This window comes from Aureococcus anophagefferens (genome assembly GCF_000186865.1).
Source record: "Aureococcus anophagefferens unplaced genomic scaffold AURANscaffold_11, whole genome shotgun sequence".
In the NCBI taxonomy this organism is placed as follows: Eukaryota; class Pelagophyceae; order Pelagomonadales; family Pelagomonadaceae; genus Aureococcus; species Aureococcus anophagefferens.
In genome coordinates, this window is record NW_008705571.1 from 587 (window position 1) to 20,467 (window position 19,881).

The 19,881-nt window shown below is 71.1% G+C and overlaps 7 protein-coding genes across 7 annotated transcripts; 3 read left to right on the top strand and 4 right to left on the bottom strand.

Annotated features, from left to right (window-relative positions):
• Positions 1 to 1,372: 1,372 nt before the first annotated feature.
• On the bottom strand, positions 1,373 to 1,591 carry AURANDRAFT_9746 (hypothetical protein; the record flags this gene model as incomplete). Its single annotated transcript, XM_009039547.1, has 1 exon — positions 1,373 to 1,591. A coding segment is annotated over one exon (219 nt), but the record flags the coding sequence as incomplete, so codon positions are not given.
• A 4,363-nt stretch (positions 1,592 to 5,954) lies between these two features.
• On the top strand, positions 5,955 to 9,628 carry AURANDRAFT_64586 (hypothetical protein; the record flags this gene model as incomplete). The annotated part of the gene is made up of 2 exons (XM_009039266.1): positions 5,955 to 7,346; positions 7,475 to 9,628. 2 exons carry the CDS (start codon positions 5,955 to 5,957, stop codon positions 9,626 to 9,628), a joined length of 3,546 nt encoding a protein of 1,181 aa, XP_009037514.1.
• An 88-nt stretch (positions 9,629 to 9,716) lies between these two features.
• On the bottom strand, positions 9,717 to 11,484 carry AURANDRAFT_27542 (hypothetical protein; the record flags this gene model as incomplete). Its single annotated transcript, XM_009039546.1, has 2 exons — positions 9,717 to 10,177; positions 11,124 to 11,484. Coding segments are annotated over 2 exons (822 nt in total), but the record flags the coding sequence as incomplete, so codon positions are not given.
• A 1,580-nt stretch (positions 11,485 to 13,064) lies between these two features.
• On the top strand, positions 13,065 to 13,889 carry AURANDRAFT_13166 (hypothetical protein; the record flags this gene model as incomplete). The annotated part of the gene is made up of 1 exon (XM_009039267.1): positions 13,065 to 13,889. A coding segment is annotated over one exon (825 nt), but the record flags the coding sequence as incomplete, so codon positions are not given.
• Positions 13,890 to 15,202: 1,313 nt separating this feature from the next.
• Positions 15,203 to 15,904, bottom strand: AURANDRAFT_27197 (hypothetical protein; the record flags this gene model as incomplete). The annotated part of the gene is made up of 1 exon (XM_009039545.1): positions 15,203 to 15,904. The coding sequence occupies one exon, from the start codon at positions 15,902 to 15,904 to the stop codon at positions 15,203 to 15,205; it is 702 nt and encodes a 233-aa protein (XP_009037793.1).
• A 626-nt stretch (positions 15,905 to 16,530) lies between these two features.
• AURANDRAFT_1717 (hypothetical protein) lies at positions 16,531 to 17,649 on the top strand (the record flags this gene model as incomplete). Its single annotated transcript, XM_009039240.1, has 1 exon — positions 16,531 to 17,649. A coding segment is annotated over one exon (1,119 nt), but the record flags the coding sequence as incomplete, so codon positions are not given.
• A 245-nt stretch (positions 17,650 to 17,894) lies between these two features.
• On the bottom strand, positions 17,895 to 19,713 carry ABC33 (hypothetical protein; the record flags this gene model as incomplete). Its single annotated transcript, XM_009039544.1, has 1 exon — positions 17,895 to 19,713. One exon carries the CDS (start codon positions 19,711 to 19,713, stop codon positions 17,908 to 17,910), a length of 1,806 nt encoding a protein of 601 aa, XP_009037792.1.
• Between the last annotated feature and the right edge of the window lie 168 nt (positions 19,714 to 19,881).

Genomic DNA, 19,881 nt, shown 5'->3' on the forward strand with positions numbered 1-19,881 from the left:
ACGAACTCCGAGGACCTCTGGGGCCAAGCCTGGGACTACGCCCTCCTCACGCTCCGGTTCAAGCGCCGGTCCTGGTACTACGTCATGGAGGTCTTCTTCCCGACGATCATGTTCCTCCTGATCTCCTACGCGGGGTTCTTCGTCGCGCGCGAGTCGGCGCCGGCGCGCGTCGCGACGGCCGTGCTGCCGGTGCTGATCCTGCGCACGCGAGTTTCTCCTGCGTCTGTGATAAGAGCATCATTTGGCGACCGCAGCAGAGCTTTTTTGGATGCTCGCCTTCACCTCGGCAGAGCTTTTTGGACAGCACACGAAAAAAGAACTTTCGACCCCGCACCACCAAATCTTAGGCTGCTCAACAGCGTCTACGCGGGGCGGCCCCGCTACTCGACGTCCATCTTCCTCTGCCAGCTCTTGGTGACGGCGGAGGCGCTGTCGACCTACGCCATCCTACACTACATCCTCGTGCAGCACTTCTTGATCATCGAGCACGGCGCGCTCGCGCGGCGGCGGGCGCTCGCGGAGCTCTCCGACATCGCCGCTCCGGAGGAGATCCCGCTCGAGCCCGTGGGGGCGACGGGCGACGGCGACGAGGCCGCCGCCGACGAGGCCGACGCGGAGGACGTGCGGCTCTCGCAGCGCTTCTCCGTCTCGAAGCGGTCGAGCCGCGTCATCACGCGCGACGAGTCCTACGACCCCCTCCGGTCGGCGGAAATGGACACGCTGCGGCGCATCTTTTCCTCGTGCGACGCGTCGGGCGACGGCAAGATCGACCACCGCGAGCTCCAGACGGCGCTCAAGTGGTACGGCGTCTTCCTGTCGCCGGAGGACGCGCTCCGCAACGTCGAGATCTTCCTCAGCAAGAACAACCGGCCGATCCCGACGGCCGCGCGGCACCTGACGCTGAACTTCGACGACTTCTGCGAATTCATGCTCTACTACGACCTGAAGTACCGCCTCGCCGTCTCCGTCAGCCCGTCCATCAAAAACTCCCTGCTCTACCAGCCGCCGAGCCTCCGGCTCGACATCGCCGCGCGCATCCTCTACATCCCCGCGTGCATCGTGTGCACCGCCGTGCTCTACCTCGTCCACTTCGGCTCCAATCCACCTCGGAGCGACGAGTACTAGTTAACCGAGGAAGCTGCAATCCACCACCGTCGGGCGCGCGGGATCGGGAGAAGCTCGAAGGCCGTCGCGACGCACTCGAGCTCCTCGCGGGACCGGTACACCGCGGGCACGACCGCGCCCCCGAAGTCGCACGTCGCGAAGCCCTCGGCGCACGCGAGCTCCACGGCGCGGCGCTCCGTCGCGTTCCAGTCCGTCAGCACGCGCACGACCGTGCCGCCGCCTCGTCCCCTTAGTATAACTAGCTTGCATTCGTTTCAAGCCACCGCGCAATCAGGGACCGCATGGCGTGCGCCGGTACGAGGTCGAGGTTCGGCAGGTCCTCGTTCGTGATCGGCGACGTGCGCCTCCGCTCGAACCACGCCGCGATCGCGCTCCGCTCGTAGGTGTGCCCGTCGGATGCGATGACGGGATCCTGCATGAGCTCGTAGCTGATCGGGCACGCGAATTCGTCGGGATAGGACTCGCTCGGCGGCGGCGGCGGCGGCGCGGGCGGCGGCGCGGGAGCGCGCGCCCCGACCTTGACGACGCCGACGCACTTGTCCCGGCCCCGGTAGCGAGCGACGTCGAAGCGCACGCGGTCGCCGGTCTTGAGGGGCTCGCCGACGTCGCCGCCGTGGACGAAGAGGTCGTCGCCGCCGCCGTCCGGCTTGATGAAGCCGTGGAACTTTTTATCGTTGAACCAGACGACGCGGCCGGAGCGGCCGGGGCTCGGCGCCGCCGCCGCGGGGCTCGGCGCCGCCGCCGCGGGGCTCGCCGCCGCCGCGGAGCCGCCGGCCGGCGCCGCCGCGGGGCCGAGGAACCGCGCCTCGAGCGGCGCCGCGAGCGCCGTGACGATCGCGTTGGCGTCCGAGGGCGAGATCCCGAGCGACGCGTAGTCGTCGGGCCGCAGCAGGCCTACCAAGCATGACGGTGACGATTTCACCACAAAAGAAAATCTCTCCACGGCCATATAGGACACTGCAGCAGGCCCAGGGCCTCAAAGTCGACCTCCTCGGCGTCGAAGATGGGCTCGAGGTGGCCGAGGCCGACGCGCGCGAGCACGCCGGCCAGCGTCGTCGGCGGCGGCGCGGGCGCGGCGGCCTTGGCCGCTCTGGACGGGCTCGGAGGCTTGGGCGGCGACGCCGGAGGCGAAGGTTTGTCGTAGTGGACTGGCGCGTCGTTGGGCCGCGCGATCGGTGCGATGGGCGCCGGCGGCGGGCAACCCGCGCTTTGAATGGCCGACGGTCTCGCGATGGGCGCCATGGTCACGCCCGGAAGTCGCGTCATGATGTCCGGCCGCGCGTCGAAGATGGGCGCCGCGGGCCGCGCGATGAGCCCCGCGGGCCGCGGTGCGGCCGGCAACGGCGCGATGGACACGGGCCGCGCGATGGGCTCGAGCCGCGCGATGGGCGCGACGGGCGCGGGCGCCGGCGGCCTCGGCGCGGGCGCCGGCGGCGCGGCGGGCGCGACGGGCGCGGGCGCCGGCGGCGCGACGGGCGCGACGGGCGCGGGCTCGGGCTCGACGGGAGCCGCGACGCGAGCCGCGACGGGCTCGGGCTTCGACGCCGGCTTCCTGGACGACGGCTTCTTCGAAGGCTGCCGCGCGAGGAGTAATAGATCGTCGTCGTCGTCCTCGTCGTCGTCCGAGGCCTCGAGCGCCGGAGCCGGCGACGGAGCCGCAGACCCGTCTTCTCCCCGCTTCTTCTTGCCCTCGTCTTCTCCCCGCTTCTTCTTGCCCTCGTCTTCTCCTCCCTTCTTCTTGCCCTTCTTCCGCCCCCACTTCTTCTTGCGGTCGCCCTCCTTCTTCTCCTCGTCGTCCAACAGCGCCAGCAGCTCCGCCTCGGCGGTCTCGGCCCGGGCCTCGCGCATTTCCCTGCTCTCCTCCTCCTCCGAATCCTCCTGGTTATTCCCCTTCCTTCGCTCCAGGATCCGCCCGACGACCTTGCGCCCCTTGCGCTCCTCGTTGCGCAGCGCGTCGAGCATCGTGCCGCGGGTCGCCAAGGTGCGGAGCGCCACGAAGCGGCCCGCCCTGCCGGCCCCCACGGCCCCGGCGACGTCCTCGAAGAGCACGCGGCTGAGGCTGTAGCTCAGCGGCTCGTTGTCGCCCTCGTAGGCGTCGTCGGCGTCGTGCTCGCAGAGCGCGCCGAGGAGCGCGCCGGCGAAGGACGCGCCGGGCGTCTGCCAGCGGAGCGCCGCGAGGAGCGGGTCGACCGCCGTCGCCGCGTGCCGCAGCCACGCCTCGCCGTCCTCGGAGAGTTCGCGGCTCTCGACGATCGACGGCGCGTCCAAGAGCTGGGATTGGGCGTCGAAGGAGCCGTCGGGATCGAAGACCTGGCCGCAGAGCGCCGCCGCGGCCGCGACGCCGACGGAGCAGACGTGCTTGCGGCTCGCAGCCTGTGTGTAAATCAAATCTTCAACCCGACTTCAATGTGCGCGTAATCGGACCAGGCTCTTCGACCGTGCTTCGAGAACTCGACGAGAGCAATCCAAAAATCAGCCAAATCGAATTTCAAAGTTTGGTCAAAACACCCAAAACCGTAGTGGTTGATTTCCTCACAGCTCGCAGCGAGCCGCGAGAGCACCTCCGGGCCCAGGCGGCTGTAGGAGATGGGCTCGAGCTCCGTCTCGTTCCCCAGGAGCTTGACGAGCTTCGGGCCCGCGCGCGCCGGGTCGAGCGCCACGTGGTAGCGCCCCGGGGCCGGGAGGCAGCACTCCATGATCAGGAGCAGCGCCGCGGGCAGCACGGGCGCGCGCGCGCACCTGCCGCCGGGCTGCGCCGCGTCGAGGAGCACGTAGCAGGCGTCGCGGAACTCGGCCTCGGCGTCGCTGCCCGGCGGGCGCGTCGTCGCGCAGGCCGTGACCGCCGTGAGCAGCGCGCAGATCGTGAACTCGTCCATGAGCCCGCTCCCGGGCTCCCACTCGGCGACGCGCCGCGTCGCCCGCACGACGAAGCGCCAGACCTGGGCGCGCCGCCAGAGCGCCGCGCTCGGCTCGCTCTCGAAGAACTCGCTCAGCGTCGCGCACGTCATGGCGGCCGTCGGCGCGATCGTCCGCGCGTCGCACGCGACGCGCGCGAGCGCCTCGAACGCGCCGCAGCGCAGCAGCGGCGCCCACTTGGAGAGGGGCGCGCGGGTCACGGACGGGTTGGTCGTCACCAGGGCCGCGTTCACGGCGTTGACGCAGTCCGACGCGGCCTTGGCCCACGCGTCCTCGCACGTCCTCGCGGCGCCGTCGTGCACCGCGAGCACGCTCAGCGCCGCCGCGGACGGCCGCTTCTCCTTCTTCTTCGAGATGCGGATGGCCTTGCGCAGGCGCTCCTTGTCCGGGTCCTTGTGGTTCGCCAGCACCGGGGGCTCGAGGGAGAACGTGTCGTCGAGGCTCCACTTCAGGGCGCACGCGCCCGCCTCCAGGAGCGCCGCGGCGACGTGGACCGCGAAGTCCGCGCCGCCCTCGGCGTGGATCGCGAGGGCGCGCCGCGCGAAGGCGCGCGCCTCGGTGCGCGCCTCGCTGGATCCTCGGCCAGGAGCCGCGCGGCCAGGATCCTCGGCCAGGAGCCGCGCGAGATCCCAGACGACGTCCGCGTCCTGGATCGCGTCGCGCGCGGCGTCGCTGTCGTACGCGCGGATCACCGTCAGGGCCGACTGCGCGGCGATGCTACGCAGGTCCCAGTCGTGCCAGGCCTTGTGGGGGTACACGATGAGCGGCGCGCGCCGGTCCGACGTGCCGACGACGCGCGGTCCGCGGATCGAGAGGCCGACGTCCAGGAACTCGAGGAGCGGCGTGAGCGCCGCGTCGACGCCGTCGCCCGCGCCGAGGCCCTTGTAGGAGTACTCGACGGCGGACCACTGGATGGCGAGGTTCGTCGCCAACTGGCCGTGGATCATCATCGCGGCCGCGAACTCGTCCTCGTCGTCCTGGAGCTCGTACCACGGGAACACCTCCTCGACGATCTCGCCGTCCTCGCGCGACAGGCCGTCCTCGCGGTCGACGCTCGTGAAGGGCAGGCTCAGCGAGTTCCAGAGCGTCGGCCAGGGCCTACCACAAAAAATGACTCCACAGAGGGGCGCGCGCGACGGCGACTCATCTCTCGAATATCCGAGAAAAAATTCCCAACCTCCTCCTTCTCCTCATCTCTCGAAACTCGTCGCACTGGCCCGAGCCGGGGGATGTCCTTGCCGTTCCAGTTGGGCTTGGTGAGCTCCTCGCCGCGCGCGTCGGACGCGAGCAGCGCGCCGAGCCCCGTCGTGCACATGGCGCTGAGGTCGTCGCCCTCGCGCATGAGGACGCACGTGAGCACGCGGAGCGCGCGCTGCTGGCACGGCTCGCAGGTCGCGTCGCCGACCGTGGCCAGCACCGCGCGGACGAGCCGCTCGCCGTTCGCGGTCGCGTGGGCCCGGAGCGACGACGGCGGCGAGATCGCCGACGCCGCGAACTCCACCGCGGGGCCGCGGTGCAGGAGCGCGCCGTTCAGCATGGTCTTGCCCGACTCGAGGGCCTCGAGCGTCGCGTCGAGGTGCCCGGCGCCCCAGGCCGCGAGGCCGGGCGACACGAGGGCGTTGGCCCGCCGGCAGGTCGCCGCGAGCGCCGCCACGGAGCTCGCCGCGACCGCCGAGACGGTCTTCTCGGCATCCGCGTGGTCGTCGTCGGCATGGCCGAAGCAGGCGATCAAGAGGGCAGCGATGTTGTTGCGAATCAGCGCGGCCCCGTCGTCGTCGACCATCGCCTCTCAAAGCGAACTCATCGAGCTCTCCATGGGCTGGCTCGCCTGCACCGTGGGCGCGAGCACTGCAAGGTTCACATTGACAAATGTATTGCATCAGAGGTGCCGAAGCTCTCGGGCCTCAGACGCGATGGCGCCCGCGTCGCCCGCGCCCAACACGCCCGCGGAGCTCCCCGCGGACCTCGCCGCGGCCCTGCAAGCCTTCGCCGACTCCGAGGAGCGCACGGGCTCCGTCGCGTGCCCGAAGACGCTCACGCCGGCGGAGCGCCACGCCGTGCACGTCTTCTGCGAGGCGCACTCGCTCTCGTCGTCGAGCAGCGGCCGCGACGCGGAGCGCTTCGTGACGGTCACCGACGGCCCGCGCTTCGACGGCCGCGCCTGGGCGCAGCAGACCCTCGCGGCCCTCGCCGTGGAGCAGCGGAGCGAGACCGACGAGCTCGAGGCGACGCTGAAGACGCTGTCGGCCGCCGCGTGCGCGCGGCGCGGCGTCTCCGTGCTGCACCTGCGCGTCGCCGAGGTCGACGCCGCCGGGCCCGGGGGCCGGAGCCGCGTCGTGCTGCAGGCGGCGCACGGCGGGCCCATCCCCGCGCACAAGCTCGGCGCGCGGTCCGAGGTCCGGCTCCGAGCCAAGAAGAACAAGGTCCCCGCCGCCGGGCGGCGCCTCGACGGCGACGGCGACGACGTCTCCGAGGTCTCCGGCGTCGTCTCCAAGGCCACGGACGCGTCCATCGAGTTCCTCACGGACGCCGCGCCCGAGGCCGTCGAGTCGCTCCGGGGCTCGCTCCGCCTCGACGCCGTCGCGAACGCGCGCACGCACGACGTGCTCGCGCGCGCGGCGCGCGACGTCGCCGCCGCCGCGGCGCACAAGGCCGCGCCGGACGGCACGCGGGCCCTGCGGGACGCGCTCCTCGGCGGCCGCGCGCGGCGGCCGCCGCCGGCGCTTCTTCAGCCGTCTTCGGCGCCCCATCTCGACGACCACCAGCGCGCGTGCGTCGCGCGCGCCGAGGCCGAGCCCGCGCTCTTCCTGGTCCACGGCCCGCCGGGCACGGGCAAGACGACGACGGTCGTCGAGGTCATCGCGCGCGCCGCGGCGAAAGGGCAGCGCGTCCTCGCGTGCGCGGCGTCGAACGTCGCCGTCGACAACCTGCTCGAGCGCGTCGCGGCGGCCTTCAGGGCCGCCAAGTCGCCGCGGGGCCTCCTGCGCCTCGGCCACCCCGCGCGGCTCTCCGAGGCGGCGAGCCGCTACTCCATGGAGGAGGTGCTGCGGACCGCGGACGGCGCGGACGTGCTCGAGGACGCGCGCGCCGAGCTCCGAAATCTACGCAAGGACGCGGCCGCGGACCGCGCGTCCGCGAAGCGCACGGCCGCGCGCCGGGAGACGCGCGTCGTGCGCGCCGAGCTGCGGGACCGCGAGAAGAAGCTCGCCAAGGACGTCGTCAAGCGCTGCGCCGTCGTCTTCAGGGCAGGACAAGAGAGCGAAATTCCCAACTTCAAAGCCTCATATCTCGGCCGTTTTCCACTCGTTTCGGCTGATTTTTGGACGAGCGATCATCTCTCGGAACGCCCTCGAAGCGTGGATGCTTTTTCCGGAACGCGCGCGCACGGAACACTCACGTTGAAGCGACGTTGAATCTCTCTTGTCCTGCCCAGGTCGTCTTCGCGACGAACGTCGGCGCGGCGTCGCGGCTCCTCGACGACGCGCCGCCCTTCGATCTGGTCGTCGTCGACGAGTGCGCGCAAGCGTTAGAGATCAGCTGCTGGATCCCGCTCTTGCGAGGCAAGCGCGCCGTCCTCGCCGGCGACCACCGGCAGCTCGCGCCGACGGTGAAGTGCGACGACGGCGACCCGACCAACGCGCCCGCCGCCCTACTCAAAGCGACGCTCTTCGAGCGGCTCATGGACGACCGGCGCCCGGGACGAGGGGAAGCGCACATCAGCCTCCTCTTGGCGACGCAGTACCGCATGCACGGCGACATCTCCGAGTGGGCGTCCGCGGCGACGTACGACGGGCGCCTGCGGGCCGCGCCGTCGTGCGTCGCGCGCGACCTCTACGCGGGCTCCTTTCTCCCGCCGCCCGTGAACCCCGACGACGCGATCCGGCCCATGGTCCACGTCGACACGGCGGGCCTCGGCTTCTTCGACGACTCGGACGCGAAGACGCGCGACGACGCGGACGAGCACGGCGCTGCGTCCGTCGCGAACCCGCGCGAGGCGGCCGTCGTCGCGTCGCACGTGGCCCTGCTCCTCGCGGCGGGCCTCGACGCGGCCCAGATCTGCGTCATCGCGCCCTACAACGCCCAGGTCGCGGCCCTGCGCGGCGCGCTCGAGGGCACGGGCGTCGAGGCGCGGACCGTCGACGGCTACCAGGGCGGCGAGCGCGACGCGGTCGTGCTCTCGCTCACGCGGTCCAACGAGGCGCGGGCCGTGGGCTTCCTCGCCGACGAGCGGCGCCTCAACGTGGCCGTGACGCGCGCGCGGCGCCACGTGGCCGTCGTCTGCGACGCGGACACGGTCCGGTCGAGCCCGTTCATCGCCGCGCTCCTCGACCACGTCGCGGACGCGGGCGACTACGTCTCCGCGAGCGCCTACGAGGACGGCGCGCCGGCGCCGACGCCCCTCGAGCCAAGCACAACAACAGCCACGACGGCGCCGGCGGAGAAGCGCGCGGCGTTCGTCGTTTCGAACAAAGGCGACACGGTCTCGCTGTCGTTCCGCGAGCTCGACGCGCTGGAGACGGCGACCTGCGATCGCGGCTCGGGCCCGACGATCGGCGATGTGATCGCTTTAGCAGCGCAGCACGGCGGCTTCGACGGCGCGGCGCGGGCGGTCTTTTACGCGGGCAAAGACGTCGTCCTCGAAGATTTGGACATCTCCGGCGCGGTCCTCGTCGTGCGTCGGCCCGACGGCGCCGTCGTCCCCGACGACGAGGGTCCGTACCTGGTCGCGCTCGGTGCTCGGTGCGAGCGCTGCGGCCGCCTCGCGCTCAAAGAGGCGAAGGAGGAGGCGAAGACGGAGAAGGCCTCGCCCGCCTCGTCTTCGCCTCCGACGGCCTCCGAGGAGAAGGCTCGCACCTCTTCCGCGTGCCTGTCGCTCCGCGTCGTCTTCGCCGGCGCGACCTACGACGTGCCCTTCTCGCGGGCCTTCTCCGTCGGCGAGCTCAAAGCCGCGATAGCCTCGGCGACGGGCGTCGACGCCGAGCGGCAGAAGCTCGTCTGCCGGGGCAGCTTCGGCGACGCCGCCGCCCCGCTGTCCGCCGCGGCCCCGGCGCTCGTCGACGGCGCCAAGGTCGTGCTCCTCGAGGCGCCGCGGGCCGAGGACGTGCCCGAGCCGCCGAAGCCGCGGACCGGCAAGCACGCCGCGAAGAAGGCGAAGAAGAAGGCCCGCGCCGAGGCCCTCGCCGCCGCCGAGGCCGCGGCGCCCGCGGCCCCGCCGCCCGCGCCGGCGCCCAAGCCACCGCCGGCACCGGAGACGAACTCGCTCCTGAAGCAGCTCGCGCGCGAGCGCGCCGCGCGCGCCGCGCCGCCGCCGAAGCGGAAGCCCGCGTCGACCGCCGCGTCCTCGGCCGACGCCGACGACGACGCGCTGCTCAAGGCGGCGATGAAGGCCAACGCCAAGGCGAAGAAGGCCGAGCCGGACTGGAAGCGCTGGGTCGACACGGACGGCAACATCCGCGGCAACGACGCGCACTCGCGGCAGGCGGAGCGCGACCGCGCGGCGCTCCTGGAGAAGGCGCGCAAGGCCAAGGAGGACAAGGGCCGCAAGGGCAAGAAGCTCACCAAGGCCCAGCAGGCCGACGCGAAATAAGTTTTACAAACAAAAGAAGGGGGGCTCAGCAAACAAAAGAAGGGGCCCCATGTCGGGATCGGGCGACGACGTGGGGTGAAGACTTAGGCTATACTCGCGCGTCGAGGTCTGCGAGGTTCCTCGTAGCTCGCTCACTGCCCTTGGCAGCGGCGCGTTCGAACCAGTATCTGGCTAAGCCGAGGTCGACTTCCGTGCCGTCTCCGTCCATGTAATAACAGCCAAGGCTATTCTCCGCATCGGTAAAGCCTTGATTCGCCGCGAGCGCGAAGTACCGGAACGCTTCTGCAAATTTCTTCTCAGCATCAAGTCCACGCGCTAAATTGTATTGCGCGATCGCGACACCCCGATCTGCGGCCATGCGATACAGCCGCTCCGCCTTCTTCTTGTCCAGCTTGACGCCACTTCCAGTCCGGTACAAATCCCCAAGATGTGCCATCGCGTCCACGTCCCCGAGCTCCACGGCGCGCCGGTAAATCTTCGCGGCTTTCTTATCGGATTTCACGAGGCCAAACCGACCGAGGCGGTACGCACTTCCCAAAAACGTAATCGCTTCCGGCACCTCGTTCTCCACGTGGCGGCGAAGACGCGCGAGTGCTTCCGCGGAACTCTCTGGACACGGTACCCGACAGAGGGGACACGCGGTTTCGATCTTGCCGTGGCACGATCGGCAGACCGTCCGGCAGCAGCAACTGCGAAACACGTCCGGAGCATTCACGTCCCACTCCTCGAGACAGATCGGGCACCGCGAGCCCCACCGCGCCGATGTCGGCACCGGCTCTGGGTTCGCCTCCCGCAGGGCACGAGCGGCCTCGTGCTCCGCCGCGATGCGCGCGCGGACCTCGTCGGCGTGCGACCGCGGCGCGGGGCCGTAGAACACGTCCCGCGGCGGCGACGGCGGGGGCGTCGGCGCCTCGGCCCGCGCCGCCTCCGCGGCCTGGATCTTCTTGCAGGCCTTCCGGTGGCCCCGGTCGCGCCAGTCGATGCGTTGGCAGTCCGTCGAACAGTAGGCCGTCGTGCCGCACCCTTTGCAGGGCCGGGCATCCTTCTTCCCGCAAATCGTGCATATGTTGAGCGCCAGCTTTGTACGAGTTTTTCGCGCCTCGTACTCTCGCTTCTTCTTGATCAATTCCGGGTCCATGATCTCTGACCGCGCGCGCGTCCTTGCGTCGCTCCTCAGGCTCCTCGGCCGATCGCAAAGGCAAAATCGCTCAAAATCTTACACCCCAGGCTAAATCCACGCCTAGCTCTGGCATCATGTCGTTCTCCATGCCCCCCTCGGCGTCGTCGTCCTCGCGCCAGGCAGGCTTCGCGTTGAAGAACGCCAGGGCACCAGACCGCGAAGGTCGGCGCGGAGAGGAACGCGGCGACGACGACGCCAAGGCCGAGCACGACTCGACCGCGCGCAAGCGCAGCATCTCGGGCTCGGGCGACGACGCGGCGTAAAGATTGTTAGGCTATAGTCCTCGCGCGTCAAGTTCCGCGAGGACCTTTATACCTGTCTCGTGGCCCTTGGCAGCGGCGCGCGCATACCAGTATCTGGCTTTGCCGAGGTCGACTTCCGTGCCTTGTCCGTTCCCGTAACAGCTGCCAAGGTTGAGCTCTCCAGCGGCATAGCCTTGATTCGCGGCGAGCGCGTAGTACCGGACCGCCTCTTCAAATTTCTCCTCAGAATGAAGCAAAGCCCCTAGTCTGTTTTGCGCGGCCGCGTCGCCCCGGTCCGCGGCCGCGCGATACAGCCGCTCCGCCTTCTTCTTGTCCAGCTTGACACCACTTCCATTGTTGTACAATATCCCAAGGTCTACCATCGCGTCCACGCTTCCGAGCTCCACGGCGCGCCGGTAAATCTTCGCTGCTTTCTTATCGGATTTCACAAGGCCGAGGTCACCATAGCGGTACGCGATTCCCAAAGACGTAATCGCTTCCGGCACCTCGTTCTCCACATGGCGGCGAAGCTGCGCGAGCTGCTCCGCATCGGTTTTTGGGTGCGGTACACGACAGAGGGGACACGCGTCGGAGCCGATCTTGTCCTGGCACGACTTGCAGACCTTTCGGCAGCAACAGGTACGAAACACGCTGTTCGCATTCACGTCCCACTCCTCGAGACAGATCGGGCACCGCGACCCGTACCGCGCCGACGTCGGCTCGGGCTCCGGGTTCGCCTCGCGTCGCACGCGGGCCGCCTCGTGCTCCGCCGCGATGCGCGCGCGGATCTCGTCGGCGTGCGACCGCGGCGCGGGGCCGTAGAACACGTCCCGCGGCGGCGACGGCGGGGGCGTCGGCGCCTCGGCCCGCGCCGCCTCCGCGGCCTGGACCTTCTTGCAGGCCTTCCGGTGGCCCCGGTCGCGCCAGTCGATGCGTTGGCAGTCCGTCGAACAGTAGGCCGTCGTGCCGCACCCTTTACAGGGCCGGGCATCCTTCTTCCCGCAAATCGTGCATATGTTGAGCGCCAGCTTCGTACGGGTTTTTCGCGCCTCGTACTCTCGTCGCTTCTTGATCAATTCCGGGTCCATGATCTCTGACCGCGCGAGTCCTTCTTCGCTTGAGCTCGTAGATCGTCTAGCAAGTGGGGCACAAAATCCCACAGCCCGAATCAGCGAAAGAGAGCCTCGCCGAGCCCTGGCCTTCGTGCACGCGTCTCAAGCACCTCGTTCGCGTTCGAGGGCTTACCCGGAGTCTTCCCGAAAGGGGTGCCACGCCTGGACGACACTTCAAGATGATTTCTTTGAAAATTCAATGTAGATGTTGCTCCTAAAAAAAGAAGGCAGAGAGCTCCATGGCTCCCTCATCGGTCGTGGGGCTGCCGTCGCCGCGCACGCCGTCGGAGCCGCCGACGCCGCCGCCGCGCGACGACGCGAGCGACCTGCTGTCGGCGTCCGTGTTCAGCAGCCACTGGTACGACGAACACCAAAAACCGCTGCGCGTCAAGGGCGTGCTCGTGAAGAAGGACGGCAGCCGGCGGCGGTCCCTGACGAAGGTGCTGACGGGGCGCGCGACGTGGAGCGAGCGCCACTTCTTCCTGGACGTGGCCGCCGGGAAGCTGAGCTACTTCTACGACGCGGGCCTCGCGCGGCGCGCGGGCGTCGTGCGGCTCGAGCCGTTCGTGAGCGCCGCTCGGCCCGTCGGCGGGCCGGACCACGAGTTCGAGATCCTGCACTCGCGGGACGAGGGCGGCGCGGCGCGCGACGGCGGATTCCTGCTGCGGGCGCCGTCGGCGGGGATCATGGGCGAGTGGCTCGAGAGCCTGCGCCGATCCGTGCGCGAGGTCTCGCACCGGCGCGCCGCGGAGGAGAAGGCCAGGGCCGCGGCGGTCCTCGAGGACGATCTGGACGAGGCGGTTCTGGTCAACCTCCCGGACTCGGCCGCGGGCTCCATCAAGCTGCCGGACGCGCGCGCGCCCGAGCCGCCGCCGGGGTCGCCGAACAAGGCCACGGAGAAGGACTTCGAGCCCATCCGCGTCGTCGGCAAGGGCGCGTCGGGCGCCGTGCTGCTCGTGCGGAAGAAGAGCTCGGGCGCCTTCTACGCCATGAAGGTCATGTCGAAGCGGGCCATCTACGAGTCGAAGATGGAGAAGTCCGCGCTCGTCGAGCGCGAGGTGCTGCTCCGCGTGCGGTCGCCGTTCCTCGTGAATTTGAGGTATTCCTTCCAGTCGCGCACGAAGCTCTACCTCGTGACGGACTTTTACGGCGGCGGCTCGCTCGAGGGCGCGCTGCGGCGCGAGGCCACGTTCCCGGAGCGGCACGCGCGGTTCTTCGCGGGCGAGCTGGCGTTGGCCGTGGACCACCTCCAGTCGCGGAGCGTGCTCCACCGCGACATCAAGGCCGCCAACGTCTTGTTGGACACGGACGGCCACTGCTACCTCGCGGACTACGGCCTCGCGCGCCTCGGCAGCAGCGAGCGCGACGGCGCGCGGCGGTCCTTCGCGGGCACGCTCGAATACATGGCGCCGGAGACGATCTCGAAGAACGGCACGGCGACGTCGGCCGTCGACTGGTGGGCCCTGGGCGTCCTGCTCTACGAGATGCTCGCGGGGCGGACGCCGTTCTACGACGCGAAGCCCCGGGCGATCTTCGAGAATATCCTGCGCGCGGAGCCCGCGGCGGACGCGCTGTCGCCGGCGGCCGCGGACCTCGTGCGCGGCCTCCTCGTCAAGGCGCCCGCGCGGCGCCTCGCGGCCCTCGCGGACGTGGCAAAAACGCCGTTCTTCGCGGCGCTCGACTTCGGCGCGCTCCGCGAGAAGCGGCTCGACCCGCCCTACGCGCCCGACGACGACTACGGCGTCCGGTCCGCGCGCGTCTCCGAGGTCGTCCGCGCCTGCGAGGCCGCCTTCGTCGACGGCCACCGGAGCCTCGACCGCCAGCACCTCCAGCTCGACGGCTACAGCTACTCCCAGGAGAACGACCCGCGGCCGCCGCCGCCGCCGCCGCCGAAGAAGCCCCCGTCGCCGAAGTAACCTTACTGCAACACGGCGAGGTCGCGGACCGGCGGGTGCGCGTCGCTGCTCCAGCAGTGGGCCCCGGCGTCGACGCAGGGCAGCGGCGGCAGCGGCGGCGGCGGCCGCCGGTGCGACCCCCAGGACGCCGCGACCGCGTTTCGGAACTCGCCCGCGGCCCAGGTCCAGAGCCGCAGGTCCAGCTGATTCCGCGCGTCGATGTCCGCCAGCACGGACCGCTCCGCGCGCCACCAGGACGCGTTCTCGCGCCGCGCGGCCCGGAACGCGGCTTTCTCGCGCGCGCCGCGGCCTTTGAGCGCGGGCCGCGCGCGCCGCAGGTCCGGCACGGGCTTGGCCGCGTCGTCGGCGCGCGCGTAGCTCGGGCGGATGTGCCGGATCACGACGCCCGCGGCGTCGGCCTCGAAGCAAAAGAGCTGGCTCAGCCAGTCGACGGACTGCGGCGTGTCGAGCCACTCGACGACGAGCGCGCGGTCGAACTTGTCGCGGATCGCCGCCTTGGCCCGCTCGAGCGACGACTCGTCGACGCCGCCGAAGCAGCCCGGCCCGTCCGCGCAGTCCGGCGCGCCGCCGTCCCAGCCGCTCAGGATCTTCGTCTGCGCGTTGTCGAGTTCGATCCAGAGCTTCGTCCGGCCGTCGTGGCCGCGCCGCGGCGGCGTCCGCGAGTGCGTCGCCACCCACTCGCCGAGCTCGAGGAACGTGCGCTTCTCGAGGTCCGCGGTCTGGAAGTACTGCGCGACGACGCGGTCCACGGGGTGGCGCAGCCCCGTGAGCGCGACGCCGCCGGCCGCCGCCGCGTCCGCGAGCTGCTTGGCCGTCCTCTCGTGCGCGAGGCTGTAGCCGTCGCCCCAGGCGATGTGCTTCGCCGGGTAGAGCGCGTCGAGCACGCCCTTGCCCACGGAGAAGCCGGCGACCTGGCGTATGTAGAGCCAAAACACGCTCTTCGGCCGCACGCAGCGCGACGGCGCCGGCGCGCAGAGCGCGACCTCCTTGCGCTTGCCGGCCGCCGCGCACATCTCCTCCGGCGCGATGCGCTCGACGAGCAGCAAGAGCGCGAGACCGGGCAGCCTCCCCATGCTCTCCCACGGCACGTCCGGCTTCAACTTTACACGAGCGAACATTCCAAATTAGTCGGGCACGCGCGCGTACATGATGTCCGTGCGGACGACGTACTTGACGCCGGCCTCGATGGGCGGGACCTCGTGGAGGATCTGGTGGTCGTGGAGGAGCGCGCGCCCCGCGGCCGGCTCGACCGCCGTGCGGCCGTCGTCGGCGCTGAGTAGCGTCGTGCGGCCCGAGGCGTAGTCGGCCCCGTCGTTCAGGTAGACGAGGAGCGTGACGAAGGACGTCTCGCCCCGGCGCGGGCCCGCGCCGCGGACGTAGGAGCCGTCGCCGTGGAGCTTGAAGAAGTCGCCCGCGGCGTACTTTAGAAATCGAAGCCGCTCGTTGGCGCCCACGAGCCTCCAGCGGCCGCGGGAGGGTTCGACGAAGGGCCGCACGCGGTCGAAGATGAGCCGCGCGAGCCGCGGGTCGTCGACGATGCGGCGGTCGCCGCGGCGGAACGACGGCTCGAGGACCTCGCGGCCCCGGCCCTTGTTCAGCAGCGCCGGCACGTAGCCGCGCCGCTCCGTCGCGGCGACGAGCGCCGCGCACTCGGCCCGGCTCAGGACGCCGTCGACGACGACGGCGTAGAGCCCGTCCGTGGCCCGGCCCGTGAGCTCCGCGAAGTCCGCGCACTCGGGCCGGTGCGCGACGACCGGCAGCGCGTCGAAGATGGGCGCCGTTGGCTCCGTCCCGTCGTCGGACGCCTCGTCATTTTCCACGAGCATTACGCGGTGGAACGCAGCAGCCCCATCTCAGGTGGATCCACGCTTTATCACACGGCACCATCGCGGCTCCTTTGGCGAGTTGCACTCACGCTTTTGGCGCATGTCTTGCGTGCCGACCTGATTACTAGCTTTAGCAGCAGATGAGGTGGCCGTCCGTGCGCGCGCTGCGGCGCGTCGCGACGCGCCGCAGCAGCAGCGATGCTCAACACGTCAAGACCATCAAATACTTCGCCGCGGCGAACGTCGCCGCCGTCGGGTGCCTCGGCGCCGCCGTGGCGCTGCGGCCGGACGCCGACGACGGCGCCGACGCGCGGCGCATCGTCGCGCGCTTCGAGGCGCTGGGCCGCGGCGCGCGGCTCGCGAGCACGCTCGCCGTCGTCGCCGCGGACTACAAGCGCGCGGAGCTCTTCGCGCGCGGCCCGTCGTCGGCCGTCGAGGCGGCCGCGGCGGCGCTGCGGTCGGCCCAGGACGCGCAGGAGAAGTCGGGCCTCCAGGTCGAGCGCGCGACGACGGCCGCGGAGCGGCGCGCGGGCCTCGAGGCCGCGGCGGCCGCGCGCGAGGCCGTGCTCGCCGCGTCCGAGGCCGTCGCGGCCGCGGCCGCCGCCGCGGGCGGCGACGACGCGAGCATCCACGCGCGCAACGCCGAGCGGCTCCTCGCGCTCGCGCGCGCCAACGGCGGCGTCTACGTGAAGATCGCGCAGCACTGCGCGCAGCTCGACTACCTCCTGCCCGAGGCGTACACGGCGGCGTTCGCCAAGTGCCTCGACGACGCGCCGCGGTCGTCCTGGGCCGACGTCTGCGCCGTCGTGCGCGAGGAGCTCGGCGGCGCGCCGTGGGAGATCTTCGACGACTTCCAGCGCGAGCCGATCGCGTCGGCGTCGCTCGCGCAGGTCCACCGGGCGACGTGGCGCGGCGCGCAGGTCGCCGTCAAGGTGCAGCACCGGGGCCTCGCGGCGACGTCCGCGGGCGACCTCGACGCCTGCGCGCTCGCCGTGCGCGCCATGGCCTGGGCCTTCCCGGACTTTAAGCTCTCGTGGCTCGTCGACGAGATCGCGCCGCACCTGCCCCTGGAGCTCGACTTCGAGCACGAGGCGGGGAACTGCGCGCGCGCGCGAAAAATCTTCGCCGCGTGGCCCGACGTCTGCGTGCCCGAGACCTTCGCCGAGGTCTCCGGCACGCGCGTCCTCACCATGTCCTTCGAGGCGGGCGTGAACGGGACCGCGCGCGACGCCATCGAGCGCGACCTCGGCCTCGACGCGAGAAGGACGGCGGCGCTCGTGTCGCGCGCCTTCGCGGCGATGACCTTCTCCGGCGGCTGCGTCCACTGCGACCCCCACGCGGCGAACGTGCTCGTGCGCCGCGGCCCCCGCGGCGCGCCGGAGCTCGTCATCTTGGACCACGGCCTCTACCGCGACCTCGACGCGTCCTTCCGGTTGGAGTACGCGCGGCTCTGGCGCGCGCTCGCGACGGCGGACACGCGGGGCATCAAGGCGAGCGCCCAGCGGCTCGGCGTCGGCGACCTCTACCCGCTCTTCGCGGCCATGCTCACGCAGCGGCCCTGGGACGACGTCGCGAACCCGGACATGAACAGCCTCCGGTCCAACGGCGCCGCGGACAACGCCATGCTCCAGGCCTACGCGGAGCGCTACGCCAAGGAGATCACGCTCGTCCTCGACCGCGTGCCGCGTCAGATGCTCCTCCTGCTGAAGATGTCGGACTGCCTCCGCCACCTCGACCGCGCGCTCGGCGGCGACAACAACACGCACGTGCTCACGGCCCACGCGTGCGCGGACGCGCTCTTCGCCGAGGACCGCGACGTCCGGGCCTGGCTGAACCTCAAGCTGCGCCTCTGGGCCCACGACGCCCTCGAGGCCTGGCGCGGCCGCGCGGCCTACGACCCCATGGCCCAGGTCCGCGCCAAAGTCCACGTGCCGGACCAGACGTCCGGCTTCGCCAAGGACGACCGCGGCCACCTGTTCGGCGCACAGCTCGTTAACAAATGATTAGCTAAAGCGGAGCTTGCGGGAGCACTTGAGGAACAGGTAGGTCAGGACGCGGAACGCGGTCCCGTAGGCGACGAGCACGGCGACGTCCATGCGGAGCGACAGCGTGCTGAAGGAGTAGGTGTCGATCTCGGCGCGCATGTCGTGGTGGGGCGTGTCGTAGGGCAGCAGCGCGACCTTGGCGAAGAGGCCCATGGAGTAGTACCAGTACGACGTGAAGCGGACCCAGGAGATCGCGCCGGGCTGCTGCTCCATGTCGATAAAAAATCCGCCGCAGCACATGCAGTAGACCATGGCGATGATCACGACCGTCGTCGCGTGGTCCGTCTTGAAGACGGCCGCGGAGATGGCGTTCGACAGCGACTGCGACACCCAGGACACGAGCAACGCGGCGCCGTAGATCGCCGCGAAGCACGACCCCGGCACCGCGACCATGGGCAGCAGGATGATCAAAAAGGCCAGGGGCATGAGCGCCAGCACGGGCAGCTCGCAGAGGAGCTTCGCGACGAAGTAGGCCTCGATGCTGTAGACCTCGCTCGCGCGCTCCTTCGTGAGGACGTCGCGCTCGCTCGGGAACGCGCCGAGCTGCTGGAACGCGGGCCCCCAGGACCACTGCGCCACGACGAAGAAGACGACGGAGACGACGTCGCTCGCGTGCGCCGCGCGGCCGCCGGGCGCGTCGACGCGGTACCAGAGCCAGCCCCAGATCAGCGCGAGGCACAGCACGAGGACCCACTCGAGCGGCTTCAGCATCGTGCCCCGGGCGTTGCGCAGGCCCCGGCCCGCGAGCGCGCGCACCTGCGCGCCGAAGGCCGGCCAGGGCTCCCGCGCGACGAGCGCGCCGCCGCCGTCCGCCGCCTCGCGGGGCTTCTCCGCGCGGGCCGCGAGGAGCTTCGCCGCGCGGGGCTCGTCGCCGAGGCACTCGACGTAGTGGTCCGGCGGGTTCCAGCTCGCCGGGAGCGGCAGGCCGCAGCTCTCGAAGAAGGCCTCCGCGTCCGACGCGCTCCCCTCGTAGGCCACGCGCCCCCCCGGCGCCATGAGCACGAGCTTGTCGAAGAGGAGCCAGAGCTTGGACGTCGGCTGGTGCACGCTCAGCAGGATCGCGCGGTGGCCCGCCGTCGCGCGCGCGCGGAGCGCCTCGAGCACGGAGAACGCGCGCGAGCTGTCGAGGCCCGTGAGCGGCTCGTCGAGGAGCAGCAGCCTCGGGTCGTTGAGCAGCTCGACGCAGATGTTCAGGCGCTTGACCTCGCCGCCGCTCAACCCGCGTTCGACGGCGGAGCCGATCTTCGACGGCAGCACCGACGTCAGCCCGAGCTGCGCCGCGACCTCGGCCGCGCGCTGTCGCCGCCTCTCGGGCGTCCAGGACCGCGGCAGGCGCGTCGCCGCGGCGAAGGCGAGCTCCTGGCCGACCGTGAGCGTGTCGAAGAAGATGTCGCGCTGCATGACGAAGCCCAGGTCGCGCAGCCACAACTTTCGAGGCGCCGCGTTGTTGACGAGCACGCGGCCCGTCCAGGAGCCGCCCGCGCCGAGCTGCGGCCGCGCGCCGAGGATCGACAGCAGCGTCGTCTTGCCGGCGCCGGACGGGCCGAGCATGCACGCCATCTCGCCGGGCGCGACGGACCCGCTCGCCGCGTCGAGCGCGACCTTGAGCCGCGGCGCGTCGTCCTTGCTCCGGCCGGCGCCGCAGAAGACGCGCTCGAGCCGCGACGGCGGCGCCGCGCCGACGTGTGCGGTCACGCGCTCCCAGTCGAGGCGCAGCGACCCGGCGCCGGCCTCGGCGTCGTCGTCGAGCAGCGGCGCCGTCATCTCGTGGGTGTTGCGGCACATGGCTGCTGCTGGTGCCGGTGCTCCCGAGCGCTCCCGCCGCACGCGGACGTCTCGAGCTGCTGGTGCCGATGCTCCCGTGCGCTCCCGGCGCACGCGGACGTCTCAAGCTGCTGGTGCCGCTGCTCCCGCGCGCTCCCGGCGCACGCG